The sequence below is a fragment of the Pempheris klunzingeri genome, chromosome 5 (genome assembly GCF_042242105.1).
Source record: "Pempheris klunzingeri isolate RE-2024b chromosome 5, fPemKlu1.hap1, whole genome shotgun sequence".
NCBI classification, from domain to species: domain Eukaryota; kingdom Metazoa; phylum Chordata; class Actinopteri; order Acropomatiformes; family Pempheridae; genus Pempheris; species Pempheris klunzingeri.
Genome location: NC_092016.1, coordinates 76,437 through 100,295, shown reverse-complemented (window position 1 = coordinate 100,295; position 23,859 = coordinate 76,437). Strand labels below are relative to the sequence as shown.

Genomic DNA, 23,859 nt, shown 5'->3' with positions numbered 1-23,859 from the left:
ACAGGTACAGTTATCGATCAGTAACAGATACCAGCTGTCGATCAGTAACAGGTACCAGCTATTGATCAGTAACAGATACCAGCTATCGATCAGTAACAGATACCAGCTATCGATCAGTAACAGGTACAGTTATCGATCAGTAACAGGTACCAGCTGTTGATCAGTAACACTTCCTTTCGACTGTGTCTAAGACTGAAGTGAATTAAAATCAAACAAACCTGTTCCGTGTTAATAAACGTAACAAACAAATTAATCCTCATTTCAAAACATTTATTTCTACTGACGCTGTAGAAACATTATTATCATTATTGTCTCTGTGATCTATAAATAACACGTGTTATTATTATCTGAAATATGTACCAAATGATGAAATAATGTTTCTGTCAGACTTTTAGCTGAACACATGATGACGTTACTTCACAAAACAATCAAAAAGTGTTTGAACTCTGGTCCTGAGTGTCTCGTTCAGTCTCGCAGACCTTCGACGGACACCTTTCCTCGCCACCATCCTTGCCACCACGGGAAAGTTTTAAGAGGTCTCAAACATCTTCTTCCTGTCAGCTTTGTCCTCGATATTCTTACGCCAGTCGCCCACCGCCTCTGTGGACTGCACAAAACACACAGACAGAGCCTGTTTTCAGCCTGTTTTCTGTCTATTTTCAGCCTGTTTTCAGTCTATTTTCTGGCTGTTTTCAGTCTACTTTCAGCCTGTTTTCAGCCTATTTTCAGCCTGTTTTCAGTGGAGGTCAGCGGTGGCTCGCTATAACGCCATTACGTTTCTGCATCCATCCGTTAGAGATATTATTAAATGACGTGACTGACCACCGTTGCACCTACAGGGGGCGCTACACTACAGTTAAAAGTCAAAATGTCGATCAAGTAACTGAATTTTGACTTGATTTTTGTCATTTCATTTATTTCTTCAATAAAAAGAGCATAAACTCTATGACAGCTTTGGTTACTGGTTACTTTACAAAGGACGGTTCCACCACAAACAAAAAAGGACAGAGCAGGTTGGCTCTGTGTCATGTGACTTTACCATGTAACTCCGGTAGTGCAGAGACTCACCTCCTCCTTCACCTCCTTCTTCACCTGCTTCAGGTTGGCCCGCAGGTCCATGGTCACCTTGTGCTTCCCCCCCAGCAGAGCCTGCAGCATGGCGTCAGCTGACATGCGCACCTTCTTCAGGGCAGGTTTCTTCACTCCGGCGAGCTCGACCACCTTCAGCTTCAGGTCCTCGATCTGCAAACATGGATACAAACACTCAGAGTTCAGTTCCTGTTTCCTTTGTGGTGCTGAAATAAACCGTAAGTTCACCTGTTGGACCCTCAGTCATGACCCACCTGAGACCTGTTCCAGTTGAGACCATCACCTAAGACCATCACCTGAGTCCTGAATGGCCTGTGAGCTGATTCACCTTAGTCCAGATCTACTTTAGTCCTGACCCACCTGAGTCCTGATTAACCTGAGTCCTGACCTACCTGAGTCCTGACAAACCAGAGTCCTAATCCACCTGAGACCATCACCTGAGACCATGGAGTGACAGAGTCTCACCTCTGCATCGCTCTTCTGGACTTTGGCCTCGGCGTCGTACCTCGCCTCGTCAATCTTGTCGATGACCTGTTGGATCTTCCTGCACAGTTCCTGGAAACAAACGAAGCAGCTGTAATGGAGTACTAATACTACAGAGTAGAGGTACTAAAACAGAGTAGATGTACTCTGGTACAAATACTGCATTCAGAATTCACTGTAAGAACTCATTCAGGAGAATAATCTGATCATTATTGATTGTAGTTACTGATCATTCACACGTTCATCAATTTAATTGAGCAGCTGATCAATATGGAGCTCATGTAATCACCTTATGTACTGTGGTACTTTATCTACTGTAGTACTCATATACTGTAGTACTTTATGTAATGTAGTACTACGGGGCCATAGGCCAGACCAGGGGCTCACCATGAGGGCGGCCTGGTCTCCGCTGAGGTCGGGGGGGGGGCAGTGCTCGGCCATGTAGGCCTCCTTGGATGCCTCGATGTCCTTCTTCTCCTGCTCGATCCAGCTGGCAGCGATCTGCAGCATCAGACTCTGTGGGGGCAGACAGACAGGCAGAGAGAGAAAGACAGGCAACGAGAGAGACAGGTAGAGAGAGTGAGACAGGCAGAGACAGACAGAGAGAGAGACAGGTAGAGAGAGAGAAAGACAGAGAGACAGGCAGAGAGAGAGACAGGTAGAGGTAGAGAGAGAGAGAGAGAGAGAGAGAGAGAGAGAGACAGGCAGTAATGGAACATTAAAGGGGCAGTCCATAGGATTTAGATCAGATCACTGTGTGTTCAGTCAGCTCAGAATCAGCTGTTATATCCACACAGTCCACCATGTTGTTTCTACAGGAGCCCAGAGGGACAAACTGAACCATTTGTGTTTTTACTTTGACTCTGGGGGTGTGACAAATGGAGGATCAGACTGATTATGTCCCAGAGGGCCACCGTAGTTTCCCCTCAGGGAGGCGTGAGGTGGGAGGGTTCTGCTGGTTATCTGTAAGCTGACCACTAGATGGCACTAAGTCATACAGAGTGGCCTTTCAATGGTGCCTCGTTTACTGACCTTCAGGTGATGCCTGCGGCTTGATGTCATCTTCTTTCCCCTGTGAAACCAAAAGATCAGAGATCCATCATGTGACTCCTGTTTTCTGTCTGTCTGTCTGATAAAATATACTGTGGGACCGTTCCTTATAGAGCCAGAAATACAGAAGGAGAAGAAGAGGAGGAGGAGGAGGCAGTAGCAGGGTGGGGTACTCACTCAGACATGTTGGCGGTCGCTGACCTTCACACCTGTTGGGGACAGAAAACGGTCAGTTAGCGGAGAGCCGACATGAAGCACAGCTGAGATTTGCTACCGATCAGCGACCTTTGACCCTCAGCAGAAACATGAGATGCCTCACTGCCATGGAAAGTGACTGCTGGCGGCCACAAACAGGCTAATTTGGGACGGGCGGGGTCAGATGGCGGGCCATCTCCCCTGAAGACATTCTGCCTGGAATTTAACGTCTTCCAGTGAGCCAAAGACTGGAGCACGAAACACTGCCACACAGGAACCAAATGTGGCGCTGAGAGCCGTTAACAACGAGCCAACATCCTGCAGGCACGCAGAGCAGCAGCTGTGCCTGAGGGGGGGTCCACAGACCAAGGACTACACCATCACACCACCAGACCACCAAACCACCAGACCGCCAGACCACCAAACCACCAGACCACCAGAAAAAAAGAAAACACTACACCATCAGTCCCTCCTCAGAAGGTTCCTCCTAAAAACATCCAACCTGTGGAACTTTAGAGGAGGCCATAAAAACAGTAGTCAGCCAAAGACTGAAGGACCAAACCAAAGCGTTCAGGGACAGACAGTTTATTCCACGTGTGTCACTGAGAGTTTCCCTCAGAGATCAGAATCCAGTCAGCTCACTGAGATGAAGAATCACGTTTACAGGAATGGCCAAATGATTGACACACACATATCTACATGTTTAAAACAAGCTTTTCTTTTAAGGAATTACATCATTTTTTCCAGGAAATGATTATGAAATCACCTGGATTCATGATTTTTATTTAAGAATGACAGAAGAGAAGATAAAGCTCCGGAGCTTTGGCATCTCTTACTTTTGGGCATTTCTCCCAGATTACATGAAACAAAGTGCTGCTAAACCTGCAGACCTGCGCCTGCGACAATGACATTCACTATTTTAGACATAAAACCTGAATATGTTAGAAACAGCGTGCAAACTGAGCGTCTGGCGTGACAACACGCATGACAAACTGATTTAAAGACAAAATACAGCAACAACATGACCTGAACGTCCTGTGCTCACTTTCATCAGTGACCCCAATAAGTCTCCTCTGTCTGATTCTCCCTGCAGACACCTGAACGCAGCTCAGAGGTCGCAGGTCACACCTGCACACCTGTAAACACCCGACGAAGCCCTACGTCCACCTGATGACCAGACTTCAGTGGACCACTTCCTACCGGCTGCACAGACTCTCACCTACTGAACGTGATGAGGAAGACGAGGACGAAGAAGGGAGGAGACGCTGCCAAGTCCAAACAGTAAAGATTAAAGGGGGTATATAGGGTGTGAAGTGCTGGCTCAGCAGGACCGTCCGCCCTCTTTATGGTAGCAGAGCCTGTCAGACCAATCGGCCGGCAGTCTCCAGAAATACCTCCACAACTCTCCCAGGAACCTCGTAAATTCTGCTGGAGGACAGATCAGGTTCCTCCGCGGAGGAAGGAATGGATGAAGCGATTGTTACACAACAGTCGACACGATTAATGCTCTCAGGTTCTGTGCGACCAGCAGCGTGACAGCCGGGCGGCGGGCGGCGAGGTCACAGCTGGGAGGCTTAAAGTTCAGCTCGAGCTAAGGAGACGCTCCAAAGACGGATTCAGGTCTGTGGCCCTCAGATGGCCTCCCATCAGCCCTGGTGTGGACAGGACGTCGACTACAGACACGCTGGTGTCACTGAACTCTTCGTGGCGCCATTCTGTTGTACAACCATGATACACAAACGCGTTCCTCAACAAAAAACAGGGAAGCAACAGAAAAGCTGCTTCAACATGTGGATTCAGAAAGCAGTTTAACGTCACTTTGAAATGTGTCAGAGTGAAGCAACATGAACCTGACATTTATTCCATTTTAAATAAACCATTAAAATGTTAAGAAACTTAAAGCTGGTTTGTCAAAATCAATACAATGGATTCTATTACAGATAAAAACATTAATTACTCATCAGGTGGGACTGATGACGTCCATCATTACGTGTTAGAGAAAAGCAACTGTGACTGACTCGACTTCTATCATCATCTAAACAAACCCTAAACTAACACGACCAGCTGATACATGGATCTGACCTACGAGTGTTTAAGGCAAGTTATTAGAATAAAAACAAACCAACGTGAAACCATGAGAGTTCCAGCTTTTTCAAAGCGTGTTCAAAAACACGTTCAATGAATTTCTCTTCGTTTCACTTCCAGAGCTACCAAACCAGTGAGGCTCTGTGTGTGTGTGCATGTGTGTGTGTGTGTGAGAGAGAGATGACATTAACAGTAAAGTGAGGAAAAAATCAATTTACTCACCATTTGTTGAACTTCATGACAGCGTCAACAAAGGCTCTCTGCTGACACCTGCTGGTTTGTCAACACTCCCAAGACCAACGGACACCAAGACCAATCTTTCTATCTGCTGTTGTACCACAAGTTAAAATAAAAACCCTGGAAGCCGTGACTGGACTTAGGGTCTCTGTTTGTGTGTAATTGGAGCTTCGGGCATCTCTACTTAAACAGCAGGAGGAGAACGTAACAGGTCTTAGATTAAAAGAGAATCAAAGCAAAGCCAAATCCCAACTAGAAACAACCTCTTTCCCTCTAAACTTCCAAACATGGTCTGGAAAAAACTGCAGTATGACAGCATTGCCTTATTCCAAAAACAATTTAATGGCACGAGTCCAATTCCATGAAAAAGGTGAGATTAACAGTGGAAAGAGCTGCAGACGCCCAGAAAGTCTTTAGGAAGTCTCGAACATCTTCTTCCTGTCAGCTTTGTCCTCGATGTTCTTACGCCAGTCGCCCACTGCCTCTCCGGCCTGAAGGACGAACGCATCAGATCACGCATCCGACTTCACACAGCTAACAAATGTTCATATGTTAAACGTGTGCTCGTGCAGACTAGACTCACCTCCTCCTTCACCTCCTTCTTCACCTGCTTCAGGTTGGACCTCAGGTCCATGGTCACCTTGTGCTTCCCCCCCAGCAGAGCCTGCAGCATGGCGTCAGCTGACATGCGCACCTTCTTCAGGGCAGGTTTCTTCACTCCGGCGAGCTCGACCACCTTCAGCTTCAGGTCCTCGATCTGCAAACATGGATACAAACACTCAGAGTTCAGTTCCTGTTTCCTTTGTGGTGCTGAAATAAACTGTAGGTGTTTATTATCCAGGACAACAACGCGCTGACGTCTGCTGCTGTTTCCCCATCTACCACAAATCCATCAAATGATGGAGGGAAAGTTCACAGATACAAGACAAAGGGTTTCTCACACATCCACACAATACTCTTCACACCTCTTTGTCTGACTTGGCCACTTTGGCCTCGGCGTCGTATCTGTCCTCGTCGATCTTGTCAAGCACCTGGTGCAGCTTCTTGCAGATTTCCTGTTTGTGAGAACGGAGAGGCGTTTTCAGCGGCTCGTTTTGACCTTAGGAGTGAACATTGGGCTTAGATTTGATCGGGCCACTTTTGGGCTTTTTACCATCAGAGTTGCCTGATCGCTGCTCATGTCGGGGGCGGGGCAGTTCTCCGCCATGTAAGCTTCTTTGGCGGCTGCGATGTCTTTGGCTTCCTGCTCCAGCCAGTTAGCAGCGATCTGCAGGATCAAACTCTGCAGGACAAGGACGCGGTGACTCATTAGACCTCGTTACCACTACAAAAAGGTTTCTTTTTGCTAATGTTAGCTGTTTAGCTAACATGTTAGCATGTGACGTTCATTAATGTTTATGTCCAGAGGAGGAGACAGAAATCTGGTTCTTACTTTGAGATGATGCCTGCGGCTCGATGTCATCTTCTTTCCCCTTTAATTCATGCAAGAGTCAAATTAATGTTAATAACGTATTTCTTTGAAGAAGTTTCTGAGAATCAAAGAGATGGAAAAGATGATTATTGGATGATTACTTTAATGATCCAACAGAATAAAATCAAACTTACTCAGACATCTTGGCGTCTTCTTAGTTTCAGACTGAAAAGAATCAGAAAAACACAGTCAGTGAAACCCTGGTTCAGTTACTTTGTAGACACTTTGACTGATTTATGATACAAACAGACAAACACTATTTACTGAATTTAATCTGATAAATTCATTAGACATCTTCCCTTTGTAACCCCACAATCAGCTGAACAAAAAATGTTATATTCAAATTATTTTTTAAGTCTGTAATCAAGAAAATCTTCAAACCAATAACATTTGATTTCATTAGTTTGATTGATAATCTTCTTCATTCTAATATGACTATTTTTATTTCTCCCTTATTAAATTAACTAGGGGCCTGTGGGGGTCTCGTGTCTCTTTGGTCATTTCCCTGTTTTAAAAATAGGAACTTCAGCGCACAGTATCCATGTTATTGACTGAACACCTGAGCCAATCAGGTCAGAGCTAATCCTGGCTGCAATTCAAAGGTCAGCAGTGACAGTCAAGATGATTTCTTTATGAGCAAGAACACGAAGGAAAGCCAATCTGACCACCAAACTCCATTAACACTTGGACTGATTTTATCTCAGCTGACTCACTGCTGGATAGCTTAAACACTTATTTACCAAAAAACGGATTTTAGAAGGCTCACAATAAAAAAATATAACAATAATAATGATAAGCACTCAAACTCTGATTTTAATGTTTTTGCCATTTAACTTCCCTTCAGGGTTTAATAAAGTCTATCTATCTATCTATCTATCTATCTATCTATCTATCTATCTATCTATCTATCTATCTATCTATCGTCTACCTCTCAGTTCTCTGCCTGTAATCACTTGTCGGCAGTAATGTGACATTTAATTGTTTTTACCAGCAGTTTAATGAGACAGAAAAAGTAGATCTGAAGTAAACAAAACACATTTATAAGTTCTGGATATTAAAGAAAAGCAAAGCATCCATGAGTCCTGCACTCGGTTACAGAGGAGGTCTGACTGAGAGCCAGAGAGGCGTCAGATATTTAGAAGATGAACTTTACTCAAACCTTACAACAAATGTTCACTCTCATCTTAAAAGCTGCTTTTCAATTCAGGAAAACATGTTTGAACCCTAACCATCTAATTATAAGGCTTTGTGAAATTTAGATTTCTGCTCATGACACAATGCTAAACTGCACAAGAATCAAAACTATGGGGAACAGAAGGCTGGGAGGAACAGAGTTAAAATGTCTTTTCAAACGTCATGCTATGCATGACATCAAACTATGCTGTGACATAATGACTCCAGCTGAGTCACAGATGTATAAAACAGGACTGTCACATGAACACAGAGAAGCCGTTTTGCTGATTAAAGACTGTACTGAGCGTCACCTTCATTCAGCCACTGAATCCACACAGAAAAAGAGTTTCTCACCTAGAGAGTGACGATGAAGAGGGCAGCAGACACTGACTGAAGGACAGTGAGGGAGTCCCAGACTGAAAGGTGAAGTCTAGAGGGGTATATATGGGAGTGCGGGGGGGGGTCAGAGGTTCCTCTTTATGGCCACGAGGAACTGTGAGACCAACCAGGCCAATGAGCTCCTGAAATACCTTCATCCTTTGACCCTTGTAAATCGTCCAATAGTGACGGTTGAAGGGTCTGAGGTGATCAGCAGTCCTCACTGGGGCCCAGAGACAAATATAAAGACCTCAGCGACACTTGGGCCCTCTCACGGTCACAGAATAAATGTGGAGGTGGAGATGAATCCTCACATAGAGTATCATTAAATCTCCTGTTTCATTAACACAGTTCTGAATGGAGCAGCAGCTCCTCTCTGATCCACTGCAGCCACTCAGGGAAACCTCACACTGGATCATGTACACAAACCATATATGGCTTAAGTCAAGTTATGTTGTCATGTGATTATAGTTTATAGTAACACGTCACGTGATTGTAGTTTATACTAACATGCTGTCACGTTTATAGTAACGTTATGTGTTTATGTTTTGTAGTAACATGTCGTGATTGTAGTTCATTGTAACATGTTGTCGTGATTGTAGTTTATAGTAACGCGTCACTTGATTATAGTTTATAATAACATGATTATATTTTATAGAAATATGTTATGTGATTATAGCTTATAGTAACATGTTATCTGATTATATTTTAGTCACGTTATGTGATTATATTTTGTAGTAACATGTCATGTGATTATAGTTTATAGTAACATGTTATGTGATTATATTTCATAGTCACATTATGTGTTTATATTTTGTAGTAACATGTTATGTGACTGTATTTAATAGAAACATATGTGATTATAGTTTATAAAAACATGTTATGTGATTGTGGTTTATAAGGACATGTTGTCACGTGGTTATAGTTTATAATAACATGATTATGGTTTATAATGGTGTGATTGTAGTTTATAGTAACACGTCACGTGATTGTAGTTTATAGTAACACATGATTATATTTTAGTCATGTTATGTGATTATATTTTGTAGTAACATGTCATGTGATTGTAGTTTATAACATGTTATGTGATTGTATTTTATAGAAACATGTTATGTGATTGTAGTTTATAGTAACATGTCACGTGATTATAGTTTATAGTAACATGTCATGTGATTATATTTTATAGTAACATGTCACACTGGATCATGTACACAAACCATATATGGCTTAAGTCAAGTTATGTTGTCATGTGATTGTGGTTTATAGTAACACGTCACATGATTATAGTTTATAGTAAAATTACTCAATGAACTCTGTAAAGCACTGTGAGACAACTCTGTTGTGATATTGGGCTACACATAAATTGAATTGAATTGAATTAAAATGATTATATTTTATAGTCAAGTTATGTGATTATATTTTATAGTAACATGTCAAGTGATTGTAGTTTATACACGTTATGGGATTACAGTTTATAACATGTTGTGATTACAGTCTATAGTAACATGTTGCGTGATATATTCTATAGTAAGATGTTGTCATGTGATTAAAGTTTATAGTAACACGTCACATGATTGTAGTTTATAGTAACAGGTCACGTGATTATAGTTTATAGTAACATGTAATGTGATTATATTTTTCAGAAGAATTTCTTTTTTGTAACTTCGGCTCACTGTTGATATGAAACAGGAATCATAAGCAGGTCGTCCAAGACATGAGCAGGACATCAGTGTGAACACACTCTAGCAGAGGTGGTAAAAACCTGAGATGTTCTTCTGAGAAGGTTTAACAGGAAATGAGCCTCATGTGTGGCTGTACTCTGAAAACACAGAAGGAAACAGAAGTTTAGCTTTAAGCTCCAGAACATCTGCTGTGAAGAGAAATAGGTGAACAACAGAGACTGAAGTCGCTCACCTCCGGCTGGGTCCACCTCTGATCAATACACCTCTGATCAATACACACACATACACACACCCAGTCGTCATTGAGACTCTCACTGTCCAACAGAGATGTGACGAGGAGTTTGACAGGAAGTCCTCTGCTGACACCGTGTGGGCGGCATGGACCTCTGCAGGAGGCAGCGCTTCTCTCCTTAAAAACTTCACTGCAAGAACTTCATAGATGTTAAAACAGAAAACTTCATGTCCTTCATAGAAGTATAATATCAGTCCCCCTGTGTAAACATACATGTTCACTGGCTGGCAGACACAAGGTTAAACTAACAGCTGTCATCATATGAAATAAAGTAATATAAAATCTATTTATCCAAATAATGATCAAAGTCTGCTTATTTATACATTTAAGTCTTAAAAACCATTTACTCAGTATTTGAGAACCGTTTCTAAATGCTAGATTACTTCCTGCCGTTTAAATACAGAAACATATTAAAGTAGAGCCCTAATTATTTCATAAAAAAAATATAAATACCATCACCATTTCTACTTACTGATGCAAGTTACAGTATATTATTCCTATTATTATTACTGTTGTTGTTGCTGCATCATTTGTTAAAGGTCTAATTAAATTTGAATAGAATCAGATTTTCATACATGGTCTCTATAAATTATTAAAAATATATTCAAAAAATGTGAAAACTTATGTGTGATAACATGTTCAAAAGAGACAGAACCTTACGGAACCATTATTACATGACCTAAACTTTCGTCATGGAGGGTGTCTGAAGAAGATGGTGGGTGGGGTTGAAAGCTCTGGAAAAGCTAGCAAGTGAACATTGAGTTTTGCGCATCGTGAAGCGATTGTCATCATGAAGGTATCCTGAATCTCTGAAGTGACACCAAGTCTCATGATTCATCAATGTTCACAACACGTAAGAGACACTCAACATGCCCCCGTTAACGAACCCTTAAAGAGCTCATGTTCAAAGAGCTGTTTAAAGCTCCATCGCTGCGTCAAACAGAACTCCCGTTCGCTGGTCAGTATTGTCCATCTGGTCAAAACCTCTTCTTAGTTTTCAGATTGGTTTCTAACTGATCTTGCATCAAATGTGAATTTCCAGGAAACATTTCTGACCCACAGACAGTGAGTGAGATGTTCAGTTTGAACATCAGAGGAGCTGAATGACGATGGTGTGAACTTTTAGTTGTAGTTTTTTTCTCATCACTCACGCGTGTCATGCGTGCTGTGTCACTTAGAGACAGAATACCTCATGACAGCAGATGTAGGAAATAAAACATTTATTACAAAAACACTAAGAGCAGGAAGTTGTCAAATGTGAACAAAAAGGAAGTCACACTGCAGAGTAAAAGAGGGCCGTGAGATTCAAACCATTCGTTGTACAGATGTACAGTAACTAACAGCTTTAATGAAACAAAGGGGGTTTCAATTAAAAGAAAAGTTCCATTGCTTCCATAAAAAGCACGAACAGCCCAGAGCGACTATGGGAGCGCAGCTTATTTCTTTAGGAAGTCTCGAACATCTTCTTCCTGTCAGCTTTGTCCTCGATGTTCTTACGCCAGTCGCCCACCGCCTCTGCAGGCTGCAACACACAAACAGTTCCCCGTCAGCTGGTGTCAGCAGTGTATTAATGGTGTGTGAGCTCCGTGGATGCAGCTCCTGCCAACACTCACCTCCTCCTTCACCTCCTTCTTGACCTGCTTCAGGTTGGCCCTCAGGTCCATGTTGACCGTGTGCTTGGAGCCCAGCAGAGCCTTCAGCATGGCGTCAGCCGACATACGCACCTTCTTCAGGGCGGGTTTCTTCACCCCAGCCAGGTCAACCACCTTGATCTTCAGTTCATCGATCTGAAAGCAACCAAGCAGTTTAACATCTGGAGGGAGACGTCTTCTCGCTAACAGCTGCTCACAGGTCTCACAGCCGATTCATCTTCCACAACACGCCAGTGAGCTGCACTGCTGCTCTGGGTCACATGTTCCTTCATCATCACCAATACACACACTGGAGTTTATTTACACACCATCCTGCTGCTAGAGCACCACATGGGGATCCACCTGCTGCTGAAAAGAGTCCACAACAAATGCACAGTTTCCCCACATTGCCTGATAAAAACTAAAGCGAGCAGCTGAAGGATTGTAATGCAAGGAGTTAGTAAAGTCCTCTAAAGTAGTGATGGAGCCAGAGCTTTCAGCTATCAGGCTCCTCTCCTGTGGAACCTCCTTCCAGTCTGGGTTCGGGGGGCAGACACCCTCTCTACATTTCAGAGTAGACTAAAAACCTTCCTTAGTGATAAAGCCTATAGTTCAGGACTGGATCAGGTCTTGGACCAGCCCCTAGTTATGCTGCTATAGGCTCAGACTGCCGGGGGACTCCCATGATGCACTGGGCTCCTCTCTCCTCCTCTTCCTCTCCATCCTGATGCTTCATGTCTCTTTAATGTCTGTTACTAACTTGGTATCTTCCCCGGAGCCTTTCTGTGCTTTTCTCATCCCTCAGGTTCCTGTGGATCCTGGTCCTGGTTCTCCTGCTGTGGTTCTCAGGTTCCTGTGGATCCTGATCCTGGTTCTCCTGCTGTGGTTCTCAGGTTCCTGTGGATCCTGATCCTGGTTCTCCTGCTGTCGTTCTCTTGTTCCTGTGGATCCTGGTCCTGGTTCTCCTGCTGTCGTTCTCTGGTTCCTGTGGATCCCGGTCTTGGTTCTTCTGCTGTGGTTCTCTGGTTCCTGTGGATCCTGGTCCTGGTTCTCCTGCTGTGGTTCTCTGGTTCCTGTGGATCCTGGTCTTGGTTCTCCTGCTGTGGTTCTCTGGTTCCTATGGATCCTGGTCCTGGTTCTCCTGCTGCAGATCGTCAGCCACCGACACTTTTTACTGAAATTAGTTCTGTTAATATTATTCACACATTAACTATTGTCATGTTTTTACCTGCTACCACATTGATCAGTATCACTCTCTCTCTCCTACCTCCACGGACCCTGACAGAAAGCCCCCCACCTCTGAGCCTGGTTCTGTTCGAGGTTTCTTCTCGTTCTTCCCGTTAAAGGGGAGTTCTTCCTCCACTGTGTCCTAATCTAATCTCTGAGCTGCTCTGTAGGGATTCTTCAATCCTTCCTGTTGAATTCCTGAATCTTTGGTCTCTGAATTAAAGAGTTTGTTCTGAGCTGCTCTTTATGGAAACAGTCTGAGAGAACACTGCTATGAACTGGTGCTGTAGAGATAAAGACTGATAGATTTTTCCAAATTGATCATTTTTGAGGGACTTAAGGTACTCGAAAAGTTACAAAACTTCATTCCCTGACAAAATTGAAATTTGAAAGTCCCAAAGTTAGGTTTGACCCACGTGTACCAAACTTGGTAGACACGAGCCATACTACCACTGATGCCATGATATGAATGCCACAGGGGGTCGGCCATTTTGGATTCTTAGTGCATTTTTTTAACTTGAACAGAAAAGTCTCAACACCTTCATGATGCTCAGTACTGATGCTTTTGAGTATTGTTGCTATAGCGATGTGTTGTTCACCATGAAACAGGACGCTTTTTTAAAGAGGGGCTGGGCATGCTTTAAGACTTACCGAATTTGGCACGTTTGGTTCATGTTTGGTTCTTGGGCTGGAGTGAAAACAAGGTTCAATAGTGCCCCCTACAAAATGTCGGTAATAGTTCTCATTGCATGGGTCACCCACATGTACATAATTTGGTAGACTTAGACAACATCTAGGAACACTTCCTAGTGGGCTGACCACATCAGCATAGTGTAAACACCTTAATGATGCTAAATTGTTATTTTTGTTGTCTAGTGCCACATCGTGGACACAGAAAGTAAACTTTAACTCCATCGTGCAGTGTCAAAAAGCATGAAAATTCAGAGCTGTGTCGGTCAGTCTCCATCTAGTTAGTCTGTGGCTGCCGTATGTGACATCCGAAGCCCGGTCATCACTAGTGGCAGCTTTCATTTAAATGTCATACTTCATATCTGTTTTTACAGATTAGCGTCTTTAGTAAGGACTAATGGGCTTTGAGCAGACAGCCACAGAGACAAAATCAGAAAATAATACATTACTGGCCTTGGTCTCTTGATTTGGAGACAATAAGAAATTTGTAACATAAAATAAGTTTCAACTTTAACAAAAATTGGAAAAGAATTGTTTCTGAGTCTGAGCTGAACACACAATCCACTTCCAGCTGACATCTTTGTTCTACGTTCAGACATATTCGTTGTTTGAGGAGTATTAACACAGACTGCAGTTTTTTTCTGTCATTCTGCTCATGAGGAGAAAAGCTCACAGGCTACACAGCACAAGATGAGATGTACCTCTTTATCAGCTTTGCCCACTTTGCAATCCAGGTCGTACCTGTCTTCATCCACTTTGTCAATGAGGGCATGTAGCTTTTTGCAGGCTTCCTAAAGACACAGACAGAAATTGTGTTTACTGACTGATCACACTTCACTAAACACTTCATTGATGGATATTACACTTCAAACAGCTGCTAATATTCCTGACAGGAAGTTGCTAAAAACATCCTCTACAGGTACAAAGCACCAGACTAGCAGTGCTGGTCGATTGCTTGGTCCAGACTGAAACATCTCAACAACTGTTTGATGAATACTGATGATGAATGTTGATAACAGTTCATCCAGAGGGGAACATGAATGTCTGAACCACATTTCATCACAGTGTACCTTGAACTGTTACCACCACAAATATGGCGGCTCAAGTTTTTGGATAATTAGGATAAATTGCTTGAGTTCAGGATAATGCAGTCTGATGAAGTAGGAATGATGAAGCTGTTCATGCCCAGCAGATAGCTCTCACCATGAGGGCGGCATGGTCTCCCCCCAGGTTGGGTGCAGGACAGTTCTGATCCATGTAGGCCTGTTTGGCTGCTGCAATGTCCTTCGTCTCCTGTTTCAGCCAATTTGCTGCAATTTGCAGCATCAAACTCTGTAGAAGAGACCAAGAAAGAGTCATCAGTCAAAAAAATACCTCTGAACATTATTTTCACATTTAAATTGATGTGTCAAAAACAAAACAAACGTTTGAGTTTACGTGTGCGTTTTCACACGTGAGTCCAGTACGACTTCACGACCAACAGCACATGCAATATGTTAGTGTTTATGTTTAGCATCTCATCTTTAGCATCAAAGTCACGGTTTTCATCGTTACATGATTGGAAAAGAAGCACTTGATCTTGTCTGGTGACCAAGCTCAGGGTTTCCCTCCTCACTGACAGCTGCTTTTATATTGATGAAACACAAACCAGAGAATTTTCAACTAAAAACGATTTAATTCAACTTAACAGCATCACACAGATCAACATGGTCCTGAGTCAGTAGAGGTTCTAACAGGAAGAACCATTAACAATGAAGCGCCAAGGCCGACGGTCCAGTCACAGCACAGCCACAGTCTAGATCTACTTCCAAAACTCAGTTTTGTCAGAAAAGGTTTTGTTATACGTGGCAGCACACCATTCAGTTTGCCACAGATAGGAACACAGATATTATTGCTTGTTCAGATGTGCTGGATTCTTCTTCAGCTCCCCTATGACCTTCTGAGTCAATCTGCCAGTAGTTTCTCTGTAATCCTACTGACAAACAGAAGAAACGGCACTAAAGACACGGCGGCGGTCAGCAAACATCATCCTGAATTTCATAAAGTCAACAGCTCCGACATCAGACGCCTCTTTAGCACAAAAAACAGCTTGAAACAGAGCTCATCACACACACGCCATTCAGCTCTTCCTATTTAGCTAAACATTTTTTAGGTTTTATGTCTTCTGCACCGTCTTCATCACCACCATTATTTTTATTCTTATTATCATTATTAGTAGTAGTAGCAGCAGCAGACATCTTCCCCAATTCAGAGCATCTCACTTAAACTTTTATATATTATATTATACAATCACAGAGCAGTAAATCTCTCTTCATGTCCCGATGGAGGATATTAACAGTAAAAAGCAAACAGTGACATTTGAAGTTCGCGCGCTTAAATTCATTTTGAATGTGTTTTGTGTTTGTTCTTCCTGCTCTGATTTACATGTAGAAACATAACTGTGCTGCCATTTTGGCTAATACTCAGAGGAGATGCTGGATTTTAGATAAACATTACATTTCCTGTCTCTGCTTTTTGAACCATCCAGTCTTCAGCAAGTGGTGCTCAGAGCTTTAACCTTAACGCTTCCAGAAAAAGTCCAAAACATCATCCCTGCTCCTGTTTTAACATTCTCACAGTCTAAATCACATATGTCAAACTCAAGGCCCGCGGGCCACATCCGGCCGACGGTACAATTATATCCGGCCCGCGAGATAATTTCATGTGACTATTAAGAACGGCCCGTCGGTAAACAGCACTCCCACCTCTAATACTACAAATCCCACAATGCACTGAACAGCTGCCGCGCTAGTCAGGACCCGTGCAGCAGCCCCTCCTCCCGCAGGTATAATGACACACCGATCAGCGGATCAATGCATCGATCAGCGCTGTTATAGCGACACTTATGGCGCGTTTCCACTAGAACCTACTCAGCTCTACTCGGAGTAGGTTCTAGTGGAAACGAGCCATAAGCCCCCCCGAAATAAATGGCTAAACGGAAAGTGGAGTTTGAAAACAGACTTTCAAAGCAGGTGGGGGGCGGAGTTTTACCTGTTTGTCTGTCGGAGGTGAACCTGCGTGTCTTGTTTGTGGAGCTGATGTGACCATAATTAAAGAATATAAATATAAGACGACACTATGAGACAAAACATGAGGATAGTACAGAAAATAAAAAAATTATTTAAAATTCTATTTATTTTATTGAAGAAAAGTTGTTGAAGTTTGGCTGTTTACATTCATATTTCTGGATTATATATATATATATATTTATATATTGAGTTTGACACCCCTGGTCTAAATCCTCCTCCAGGCCCCATCACATCACCAGACCCTCCACAGGGGGGCGCCCTCAGCCCCCACTCAACACCATCTGCCAGAGTCGGCCAGCAGCAGCGACTCTTGCCTCCTCCTCCTGGACCCTCGCCTCCTCCTCCTCCTCCTCCTCCTCCTGGACCCTCGCCTCCTCCTCCTCCTGGACCCTAGCCTCCTCCTTCTCCTCCTCCTGGAACCTCGCCACCTGCTCCCGTGTCTGACTCAGGTCTCCTGGACCCTCGTCTCCTCCTCCTCTTCCTGGACCCTCGCCTCCTCCTCCTCCTCCTCCTGAACCCTTGCCTCCTCCTCCTCCTCCTCCTGGAACCTCGCCACCTGCTCCCGTGTCTGACTCAGGTCTCCTGGACCCTCGCCTGCTCCTCCTCCTGGACCCTCGCCTCCTCCTCCTGTTTCTGACTCCTGGACGGGGCCGACTGAACTCTTAAAGATAACTCGTTAATCAGAGAACAGACTGCGTCAACCCCCCCCCATGTGTGTCTACAGACCTTGAGATGATGCCTGCGGCTGGACGTCATCTTCTTTCTGTAATGATCACAAACATCAACGTCAAAGTCTAAAAAGTCAATTAGTCCCATTTACTTAATGAAGATAAACAACAGATACACTCATCAATACAGTGATCAGACATTTATTGATCAGTTTCTAAATGTTTGCTGTAGAGCTATGATGAAGAAAACTTACTCAGACATGATGACAGCTTCTTCTCTTCGGCTTCACAAGCTGGAGAATGAAGAGGAAGAGGAGGAACAGGAGGAAGAGGAGGGAGAAGAAAGGATGTTACAGTGCTCTATGAAATACGATCCATTATAAAACAGAGCTGATGACAGAACTAAGTTTGAACTAAAACTAAAAATCCTCCAGCAGTTTAAACTAAATATCCTCCAGCTGAACATCAGACAAACACTAAAACTAAATTCACTCAACATCAAAGTTTTTTTCCCCTCTGAATTCCCAACCCAAAGCTCCAAATGTGAATCAAATTTCACAACTTTCCACATCAAGTGAGAGTCATATAATCCATCAATGCTCTGGTTTGAATTAAAGTTCTTTTTGAAACGTACAGAAATGCCCAGTCCAGACGTCACATTTCTTAGCCAACCAAGAGTCCAAACTAAATCTGAAACTCCAGACTAAACTACCTTCACGGAGACGCCCTTGATGGTGGAATTTGAGACAGAAGGACCCTCCAAGATTAATTTTCTTTTAAATCAATAAAATCTCATACAACCAAAGACGAGAGTGAAGGAATCATCAGTCAAACCTTCAAGTGATTCCAACCATTCAGTCAAAAAGATTCACAGGCATCAGTCCAACATCCACACCCCCCTAACTACAGCCAGACTACAGCTAAACTACAGCCGGACTACAACCGGATGAAAGCCAGACTACAGCTAAACTACAGCCGGACTACAGCCGGACTACAGCCAGACTACAGCCAGACTACAGCCAGACTACAGCCGGACTACAACCGGATTACAGCCAGACTACAGCTAAACTACAGTCGGACTATAGCTAAACTACAGCCGGACTACAGCCGGACTATAGCTAAACTACAGCCAGACTACAGCTAAACTACAGTCGGACTACAGCCGGACTACAGCCGGACTACAGCCAGACTACAGCCAGACTACAGCCAGACTACAGCCAGACTACAATCGGATTACAGCCAGACTACAGCTAAACTACAGCCGGACTATAGCTAAACTACAGCCGGACTACAGCCGGACTATAGCTAAACTACAGCCGGACTACAGCCGGACTACAGCCAGCTTCAATCTTGAGTCAGAAGATCTTTAAAGTCTCAGTTTAAACACAGTATTAACATTTACATTAACAGACCTCAGAGGTCACGACCTTCAGCTCCAGCAGAACCAACAGAACCAGCTGAACCAGCAGAACCAGCTGAACCAGCAGAACCACTCTAAACGACTGCACCAAGTTTGTATTCATAGGTTCAGTTCAGACATGCAGAAAGGAAAAGAACGAGGAGGAAGCAAGGGAAACTGGTCTCACCTACGTAGAGACAGAGAGTCGTTGAGGAGGAGGGCAGCAGTGGGAAGAGATTATCCCTGGGGTGTTTATATACGGGGCTCGGACATGGATATGGAGCCCCTGTTTATGGAAATGCAGGATCCTCAGACCAATCGGCCGTCCAGCTCCTGAAATATCCTCCTGTTCCACTGCCAGCCTCAGCCTGTAAATCAGGCATCACTGAGGAGGAGCCTGATATCACTTTAGGACTCGCTCAGTGCCACCAGGACTCTATAAAAGGGAGGAAAAGCACTATAAAACCAGCAGGTCCAAACGTTTCACCAGATGAGGACGGGACTGGGGGGGGGGGGGGGGGGGGGGGGGTTGATAAAGAGTTGTGCTGGCTTCCACTGCACATATTACCATGGACACTTTAACACCTGGAGTAAAAGATGTTTTTCTGTAGATCAGGATCAAAACCTGCTTTTGTTAAACTTAAACTTGGACAGGAGTTATGGACGTTTTAAAAAAGGTCCAATCAGAAGCCACGAACACCAGCTTCAGCTTCATGATCTGTGAGCTCATTTAGCCATTAGGAATAAACAAAAATAAGCCTCATTAACGGACTGGGCCTACTCCGGTGTCTTCAGGGCTCAGCTTCTAATTGGACCCAGGATTCTCATGAAGGACTTGTCCTTTAAAAATGAACTCAGATCCCAGCACCTCCCGCCGCCGCCTCCACCTCCACCTCCAGCTCTCAGCTATGGTGTTTGAGCTCGGATGGTTTTCCCCAAGGAAATAACCGGAACAGCTGCCGACAGCAGGCGAAGACGAAGCTAACGAAGAGTCGCACCAACATTTTAACAGCAATTCTTTGACATATGCATCAAATGAAGAGGAAAAAAGTAGTGTCTGCTGTCTCACGTACCGACGTTTTGCAATCATCGGAACAATCCAGCAGTCGGCAGGTGCTGGCCTTTACCTCTCTGAGGGCAGGATGAAACCGACGTGGAGCAGGAGAAAGCCCATCTTGGATTTTCTTGAAGCACTTCTTAATATTGCTCTGAATGAAGTGCTGAACAAGCTCACATTTCTGCATCTATAAATATCATGTGATCGCCAGCCAGCGGGTTAATGTTTCATCTTGGACTGCTAATCTGACCTGTGGATGTGCCATCAGAAAGACTTCCAGACCTTTCTCTGGCCACTGAGGGCCCCTCTCATATTAACACTGCTGCTATAAAAATGAGCGGGCATGATGACAGGTAGCCAGGAAGGCAGATTTTCCATGCGGATAACATTACACCACCTCTCGCCCAGGAAAGACTTCTCACTTAATTACCTCAGATTCCTCTCAGAGGGGATTTACCTGAATGTTTCAAACACCTGAGTGTGTTCAGATATTTGCCTTCTTTATCACTAAATAACTTCCAGAAGTCATTCTCAGGAGAGTTTCCTGACCTCACGCCTCTATGGTGGAGTTTAGTTAAGATTAGTTAACTAAAGGGTCAAGATCACAAGTTAAGGGGGTTCAGGATCAATTTATCTGTCCGTCTGTCCTCCACTTTGGTCCAGACAGACTGAAATATCTCAGCACCTGTTAATGCTCACTGCCAACTTTTGTTCACTCACCAGGAGTTTTTTCTGATTATTTGGACTGTTTTTTTCCTTTACAGAAATTCTCAATGTGACAGAAGAACCCTTCAGTCATGCTCACTGTGTCCAGCTGCCTCAGTTCAGCCACTGTCATGTGATCCATGTGTGGAATCAACAGGAAGTCACATGATGCTACCTCAATGGGTTAGTTGGATTTCAGAGGAGTGAAACAGCAGCTTTAATCAGGGGGTTAAACTCAGGAGAAAGGTGAGGGGTGTCTAGTCTGAGCATCAGATCAGCGTTCAGCACCATAGTGCCGTCCAGGACCTGATCCCGGACACCGGACCCTCAGAACCAGAACCAGCAGAGGGAACAGCTTCTGTCCTCAGGACATCAGACTTCTCAACAAATAACACCCACATGTGCACAAAACACACAAGTTAATTCCACGTTGTATATCAATCAATCAATCAATTCACAACAGCGTTATCTCAAGACGCTTTACATAAAGAGCAGGTCTAGACCAAACTCTTTAATTAGAGAGAGACCAACGATTCAGGAATTCAAAATGAAGGATTCAAGAATTCCCACATGAGCAGCTCAGATATTATATTGAGCAACAGTGGAGGAAGAACTCCCCTTTAATGGGAAGAACTCTCGAACAGACCCAGGATCAATGTGGGCGGCTTCTGTCAGGGTCCGCGCTAGGTGGAGGTTGGACAGAGACAGAGAGAGACAGAGAGAGAGAGAGAGAGAGAGTTAACCCTAACCCTAACACAAACAGCAACCAACGTATTAACAGTGACTATAACACTAGCAATAGGAATGTGACTAAAAGATTAGCAGTATGATATTATTGAAAAACATGAGTGGCCGACGATCCGCAGCAGTGTATGTATGTATGTATGTGTATATACATCTACACCTCTAGTGTTGAGGTGCTGCTGATCAACTGTTAGGTGTCGTCTTGGTCTCATGATGTCAGAATGTGAACAGCAGGATGAGGAGGACTGTTTAAATACCAATTCTAACTGAAGCAGGAAATGTATTGGTGGATTCATGGATCAAACCTGTTGTGAATGTTGCTGTAAAGCTTCTTGTTAGAGAACAGCAACTTGTGCAAAAAGTACTGAAACACTGAACAGTTGGACATGTGCATTCAAAGGTTTAGAGAAGGTCACATTAAGTTCACCTGGAAAGGTTAGAATGCATTTTAGGTTCATCCTGAAACTTCACCTGAATATCCCTAACTTTTTGTGAGTAGAGTGTGTGTGTATGTATATCTCTTGAATCAACCAAACAGAGGAAAAACACACATGAGACCAAGTGCTTTAAAGGTACAGAGATATAGAGTGAGAGCGAGAGGGACACTTAGTCTGGCACATGCTAACTAGCTGTGTTTTTGTCTGCTAATTTAAAGAGCTAATGCAGGAGCTGATGCATAAAAGATGAACTGGAATAATTAGCTCCGTCCTATAGGACCCCATGTTTTTAAAAGGCCTGGTCTTGTGTCTTTGAATGAAGTACCTGGGCAGGTGTAGGAATGTCCTTCTCATGTCTTCTCATTAACTCTTCACCAGTGATCCCTTCACGCCACCAACAGGGAGGGGGGGGGGGGGGGGGGTAGCAGAGCTAAAAGCAGTTAGCGGGGGGGGTGATGACAGGTCTGAGTGAGGTGCAGACAGCGGAGAAGATGGAGGCATGCTGGGAATGTGGTGGTGGAGGGTGATGCTGGGGGTCGGGTTCACGGTTCTGATTGGCTGACAAGTCGAGGAATGTTCCGTATACGTTTGAGGAGCGTGTGGCCTTTCCTCACTATGTGAGATCATCGTGTGCACGCTTCCACAGATTTGATTCATATCCTGAGGTGTAGCATTAGTTTGTTTAGATCCATTCACCACCTGCTTGTGTTTGCAGCGTGGACCAAGTGTCACACTCGGATTCGCTGCTCGTCACTAAAGTTCATTGAAATATTACAACACGGAAGTCAGACACAAGCAGAACCGCAGTGACTCAGTCTGACCAGTTACTCTGCAGTCGCCTGGAGAGGGATCACGAGAAACTGAGTACGGTTACTCAAGTAAAAAGGGAAAAATGTTCAAGTAATTGTACTTTACTTTGGTTTATTGATCACAGGTGCAAATTCACCAACCAGCCAGCAGTATATAAAGTGAACAAGCTCAATCTTCATCAGCTGAGACAATAAATAGAACACACTGATGATCAATAATTAGAATCCAATTATATCAAATAAATGATTCTGACATTTGTGTTTGTTTGAATATAACACATACACATGTTATATTTGTTTAAATGAAAAGCACACAAAAATACCTCTGAGGTGGGAAAGTGGGATAAATGACCAAGATCTGCATAGAAATAGAAATATGATAAAGACACCTGAATTTGGGTACGGACACCTTTTTTTGGCCCAATTCAGACACTGGCTTTAGGTATATCTATATCTCTGCTAGATTTCCACGACTGCTTTACGAAAGTAAAATGTCCAGTTTATCCACATTCAGGACACAATGTAAAATCCAAACCCAGCTCATGAACTGCAAGAGTTGAAGTGTGGCACGTCTCCATGGTGCACTGATCGTCCAGCATGTTAAACGGTTAAACCTCATTCACACATCAGTCATTCAGGAGGAATCTAAGATGGAGGAGACTGTCCTTTCACACACTGAAGCTGCTGCAGCTGGTTCAGTGATGAAACCGACGACCCACTCTTCCTTTGAGCCACAGTCGCCCCAACATCAATATTCTCCTCTGGGGAGTTTGTTGGCTGAAGGTAAAGCTTGTGAGTGCCCATTAAAGCCAGAGGCTGCTCAAACTGGGCTGTTACGAGTGACTGGAAGTGCCAATCAAAGACAGCCTCTTCCTGTTATTGGCTGCTTCATTGCCTCTCTTCTGCCATGCTTCAACGTCAACAGGATCTAAAAATCAACATGAGTGGCTCGAAGCATCCATATTTACATAAATATTATATTGCAGCGTCGTGGCAGGAGTTGTCTGACCCTGAGCCTACATTCATTACTTTACTAGTCCCTGCACATCACGAGCTACAGCTGCAGCGAACATTAGTGCCTCACAGCTACGGATGTTCTGCTGGTTCAGACCTGATTTTCATCTGAGAATCCTTTAGAGGGCGTTGGGTCTGAGATGTTTATTTTACAGTCATCGGGATGAAGGCTGAGGTTCAATTGGCATAAAGCCTTGCCAGTCAAGCAGACACCCCTCAAACCTACAGGACCTTTAATAAAATGTGGAAAAATGTGTTTCCATTGTGTTTGTAAG

General features: G+C 43.7%; 3 protein-coding genes across 6 annotated transcripts; all 3 read right to left on the bottom strand.

Annotated features, from left to right (window-relative positions):
* Positions 1–255: 255 nt before the first annotated feature.
* Positions 256–4,589, bottom strand: LOC139200861 (troponin I, fast skeletal muscle-like). 2 transcript variants are annotated; one of them, XM_070830000.1, is made up of 7 exons: positions 4,037–4,589; positions 2,800–2,831; positions 2,605–2,644; positions 1,960–2,088; positions 1,555–1,644; positions 1,069–1,242; positions 256–607 (listed from the first exon to the last, which is right to left on the bottom strand). In XM_070830000.1, the coding sequence occupies exons 2-7, from the start codon at positions 2,805–2,807 to the stop codon at positions 530–532; spliced, it is 519 nt and encodes a 172-aa protein (XP_070686101.1). In that variant the 5' UTR covers positions 2,808–2,831; positions 4,037–4,589; the 3' UTR covers positions 256–529. The 2 variants fall into 2 exon arrangements, with proteins under 2 accessions (XP_070686101.1, XP_070686102.1); XM_070830001.1 differs by lacking the exon at positions 4,037–4,589 and adding an exon at positions 3,954–3,970.
* An 868-nt stretch (positions 4,590–5,457) lies between these two features.
* Positions 5,458–8,609, bottom strand: LOC139200860 (troponin I, fast skeletal muscle-like). 2 transcript variants are annotated; one of them, XM_070829999.1, is made up of 7 exons: positions 8,138–8,609; positions 6,745–6,775; positions 6,572–6,611; positions 6,293–6,421; positions 6,105–6,194; positions 5,723–5,896; positions 5,458–5,630 (listed from the first exon to the last, which is right to left on the bottom strand). In XM_070829999.1, the coding sequence occupies exons 2-7, from the start codon at positions 6,750–6,752 to the stop codon at positions 5,553–5,555; spliced, it is 519 nt and encodes a 172-aa protein (XP_070686100.1). In that variant the 5' UTR covers positions 6,753–6,775; positions 8,138–8,609; the 3' UTR covers positions 5,458–5,552. The 2 variants fall into 2 exon arrangements, with proteins under 2 accessions (XP_070686100.1, XP_070686099.1); XM_070829998.1 differs by lacking the exon at positions 8,138–8,609 and having other exon boundaries at positions 6,745–7,325.
* A 2,731-nt stretch (positions 8,610–11,340) lies between these two features.
* LOC139200862 (troponin I, fast skeletal muscle-like) lies at positions 11,341–19,116 on the bottom strand. 2 transcript variants are annotated; one of them, XM_070830002.1, is made up of 7 exons: positions 19,006–19,116; positions 17,674–17,712; positions 17,478–17,514; positions 14,887–15,015; positions 14,385–14,474; positions 11,749–11,922; positions 11,341–11,657 (listed from the first exon to the last, which is right to left on the bottom strand). In XM_070830002.1, the coding sequence occupies exons 2-7, from the start codon at positions 17,679–17,681 to the stop codon at positions 11,580–11,582; spliced, it is 516 nt and encodes a 171-aa protein (XP_070686103.1). In that variant the 5' UTR covers positions 17,682–17,712; positions 19,006–19,116; the 3' UTR covers positions 11,341–11,579. The 2 variants fall into 2 exon arrangements, with proteins under 2 accessions (XP_070686103.1, XP_070686104.1); XM_070830003.1 differs by having other exon boundaries at positions 19,010–19,084.
* Positions 19,117–23,859: the final 4,743 nt, after the last annotated feature.

Coding starts and splice junctions, on each gene's coding strand:
- LOC139200860 (XM_070829999.1), bottom strand. Junction 5,897..6,104: donor TGGCCAAGTCAGACAAAGAG/GTGTGAAGAGTA, acceptor CCATGTTTGCAG/ATCGAGGACCTGAAGCTGAA. Junction 5,631..5,722: donor AGAAGGAGGTGAAGGAGGAG/GTGAGTCTAGTC, acceptor TTCGTCCTTCAG/GCCGGAGAGGCAGTGGGCGA.
- LOC139200862 (XM_070830002.1), bottom strand. Junction 14,475..14,886: donor GAGACCATGCCGCCCTCATG/GTGAGAGCTATC, acceptor CTGTGTCTTTAG/GAAGCCTGCAAAAAGCTACA. Junction 11,658..11,748: donor AGAAGGAGGTGAAGGAGGAG/GTGAGTGTTGGC, acceptor TGTGTGTTGCAG/CCTGCAGAGGCGGTGGGCGA.
- LOC139200861 (XM_070830000.1), bottom strand. Junction 2,089..2,604: donor GCCGCAGGCATCACCTGAAG/GTCAGTAAACGA, acceptor CTGCCCCCACAG/AGTCTGATGCTGCAGATCGC. Junction 1,243..1,554: donor TCCAGAAGAGCGATGCAGAG/GTGAGACTCTGT, acceptor CCATGTTTGCAG/ATCGAGGACCTGAAGCTGAA.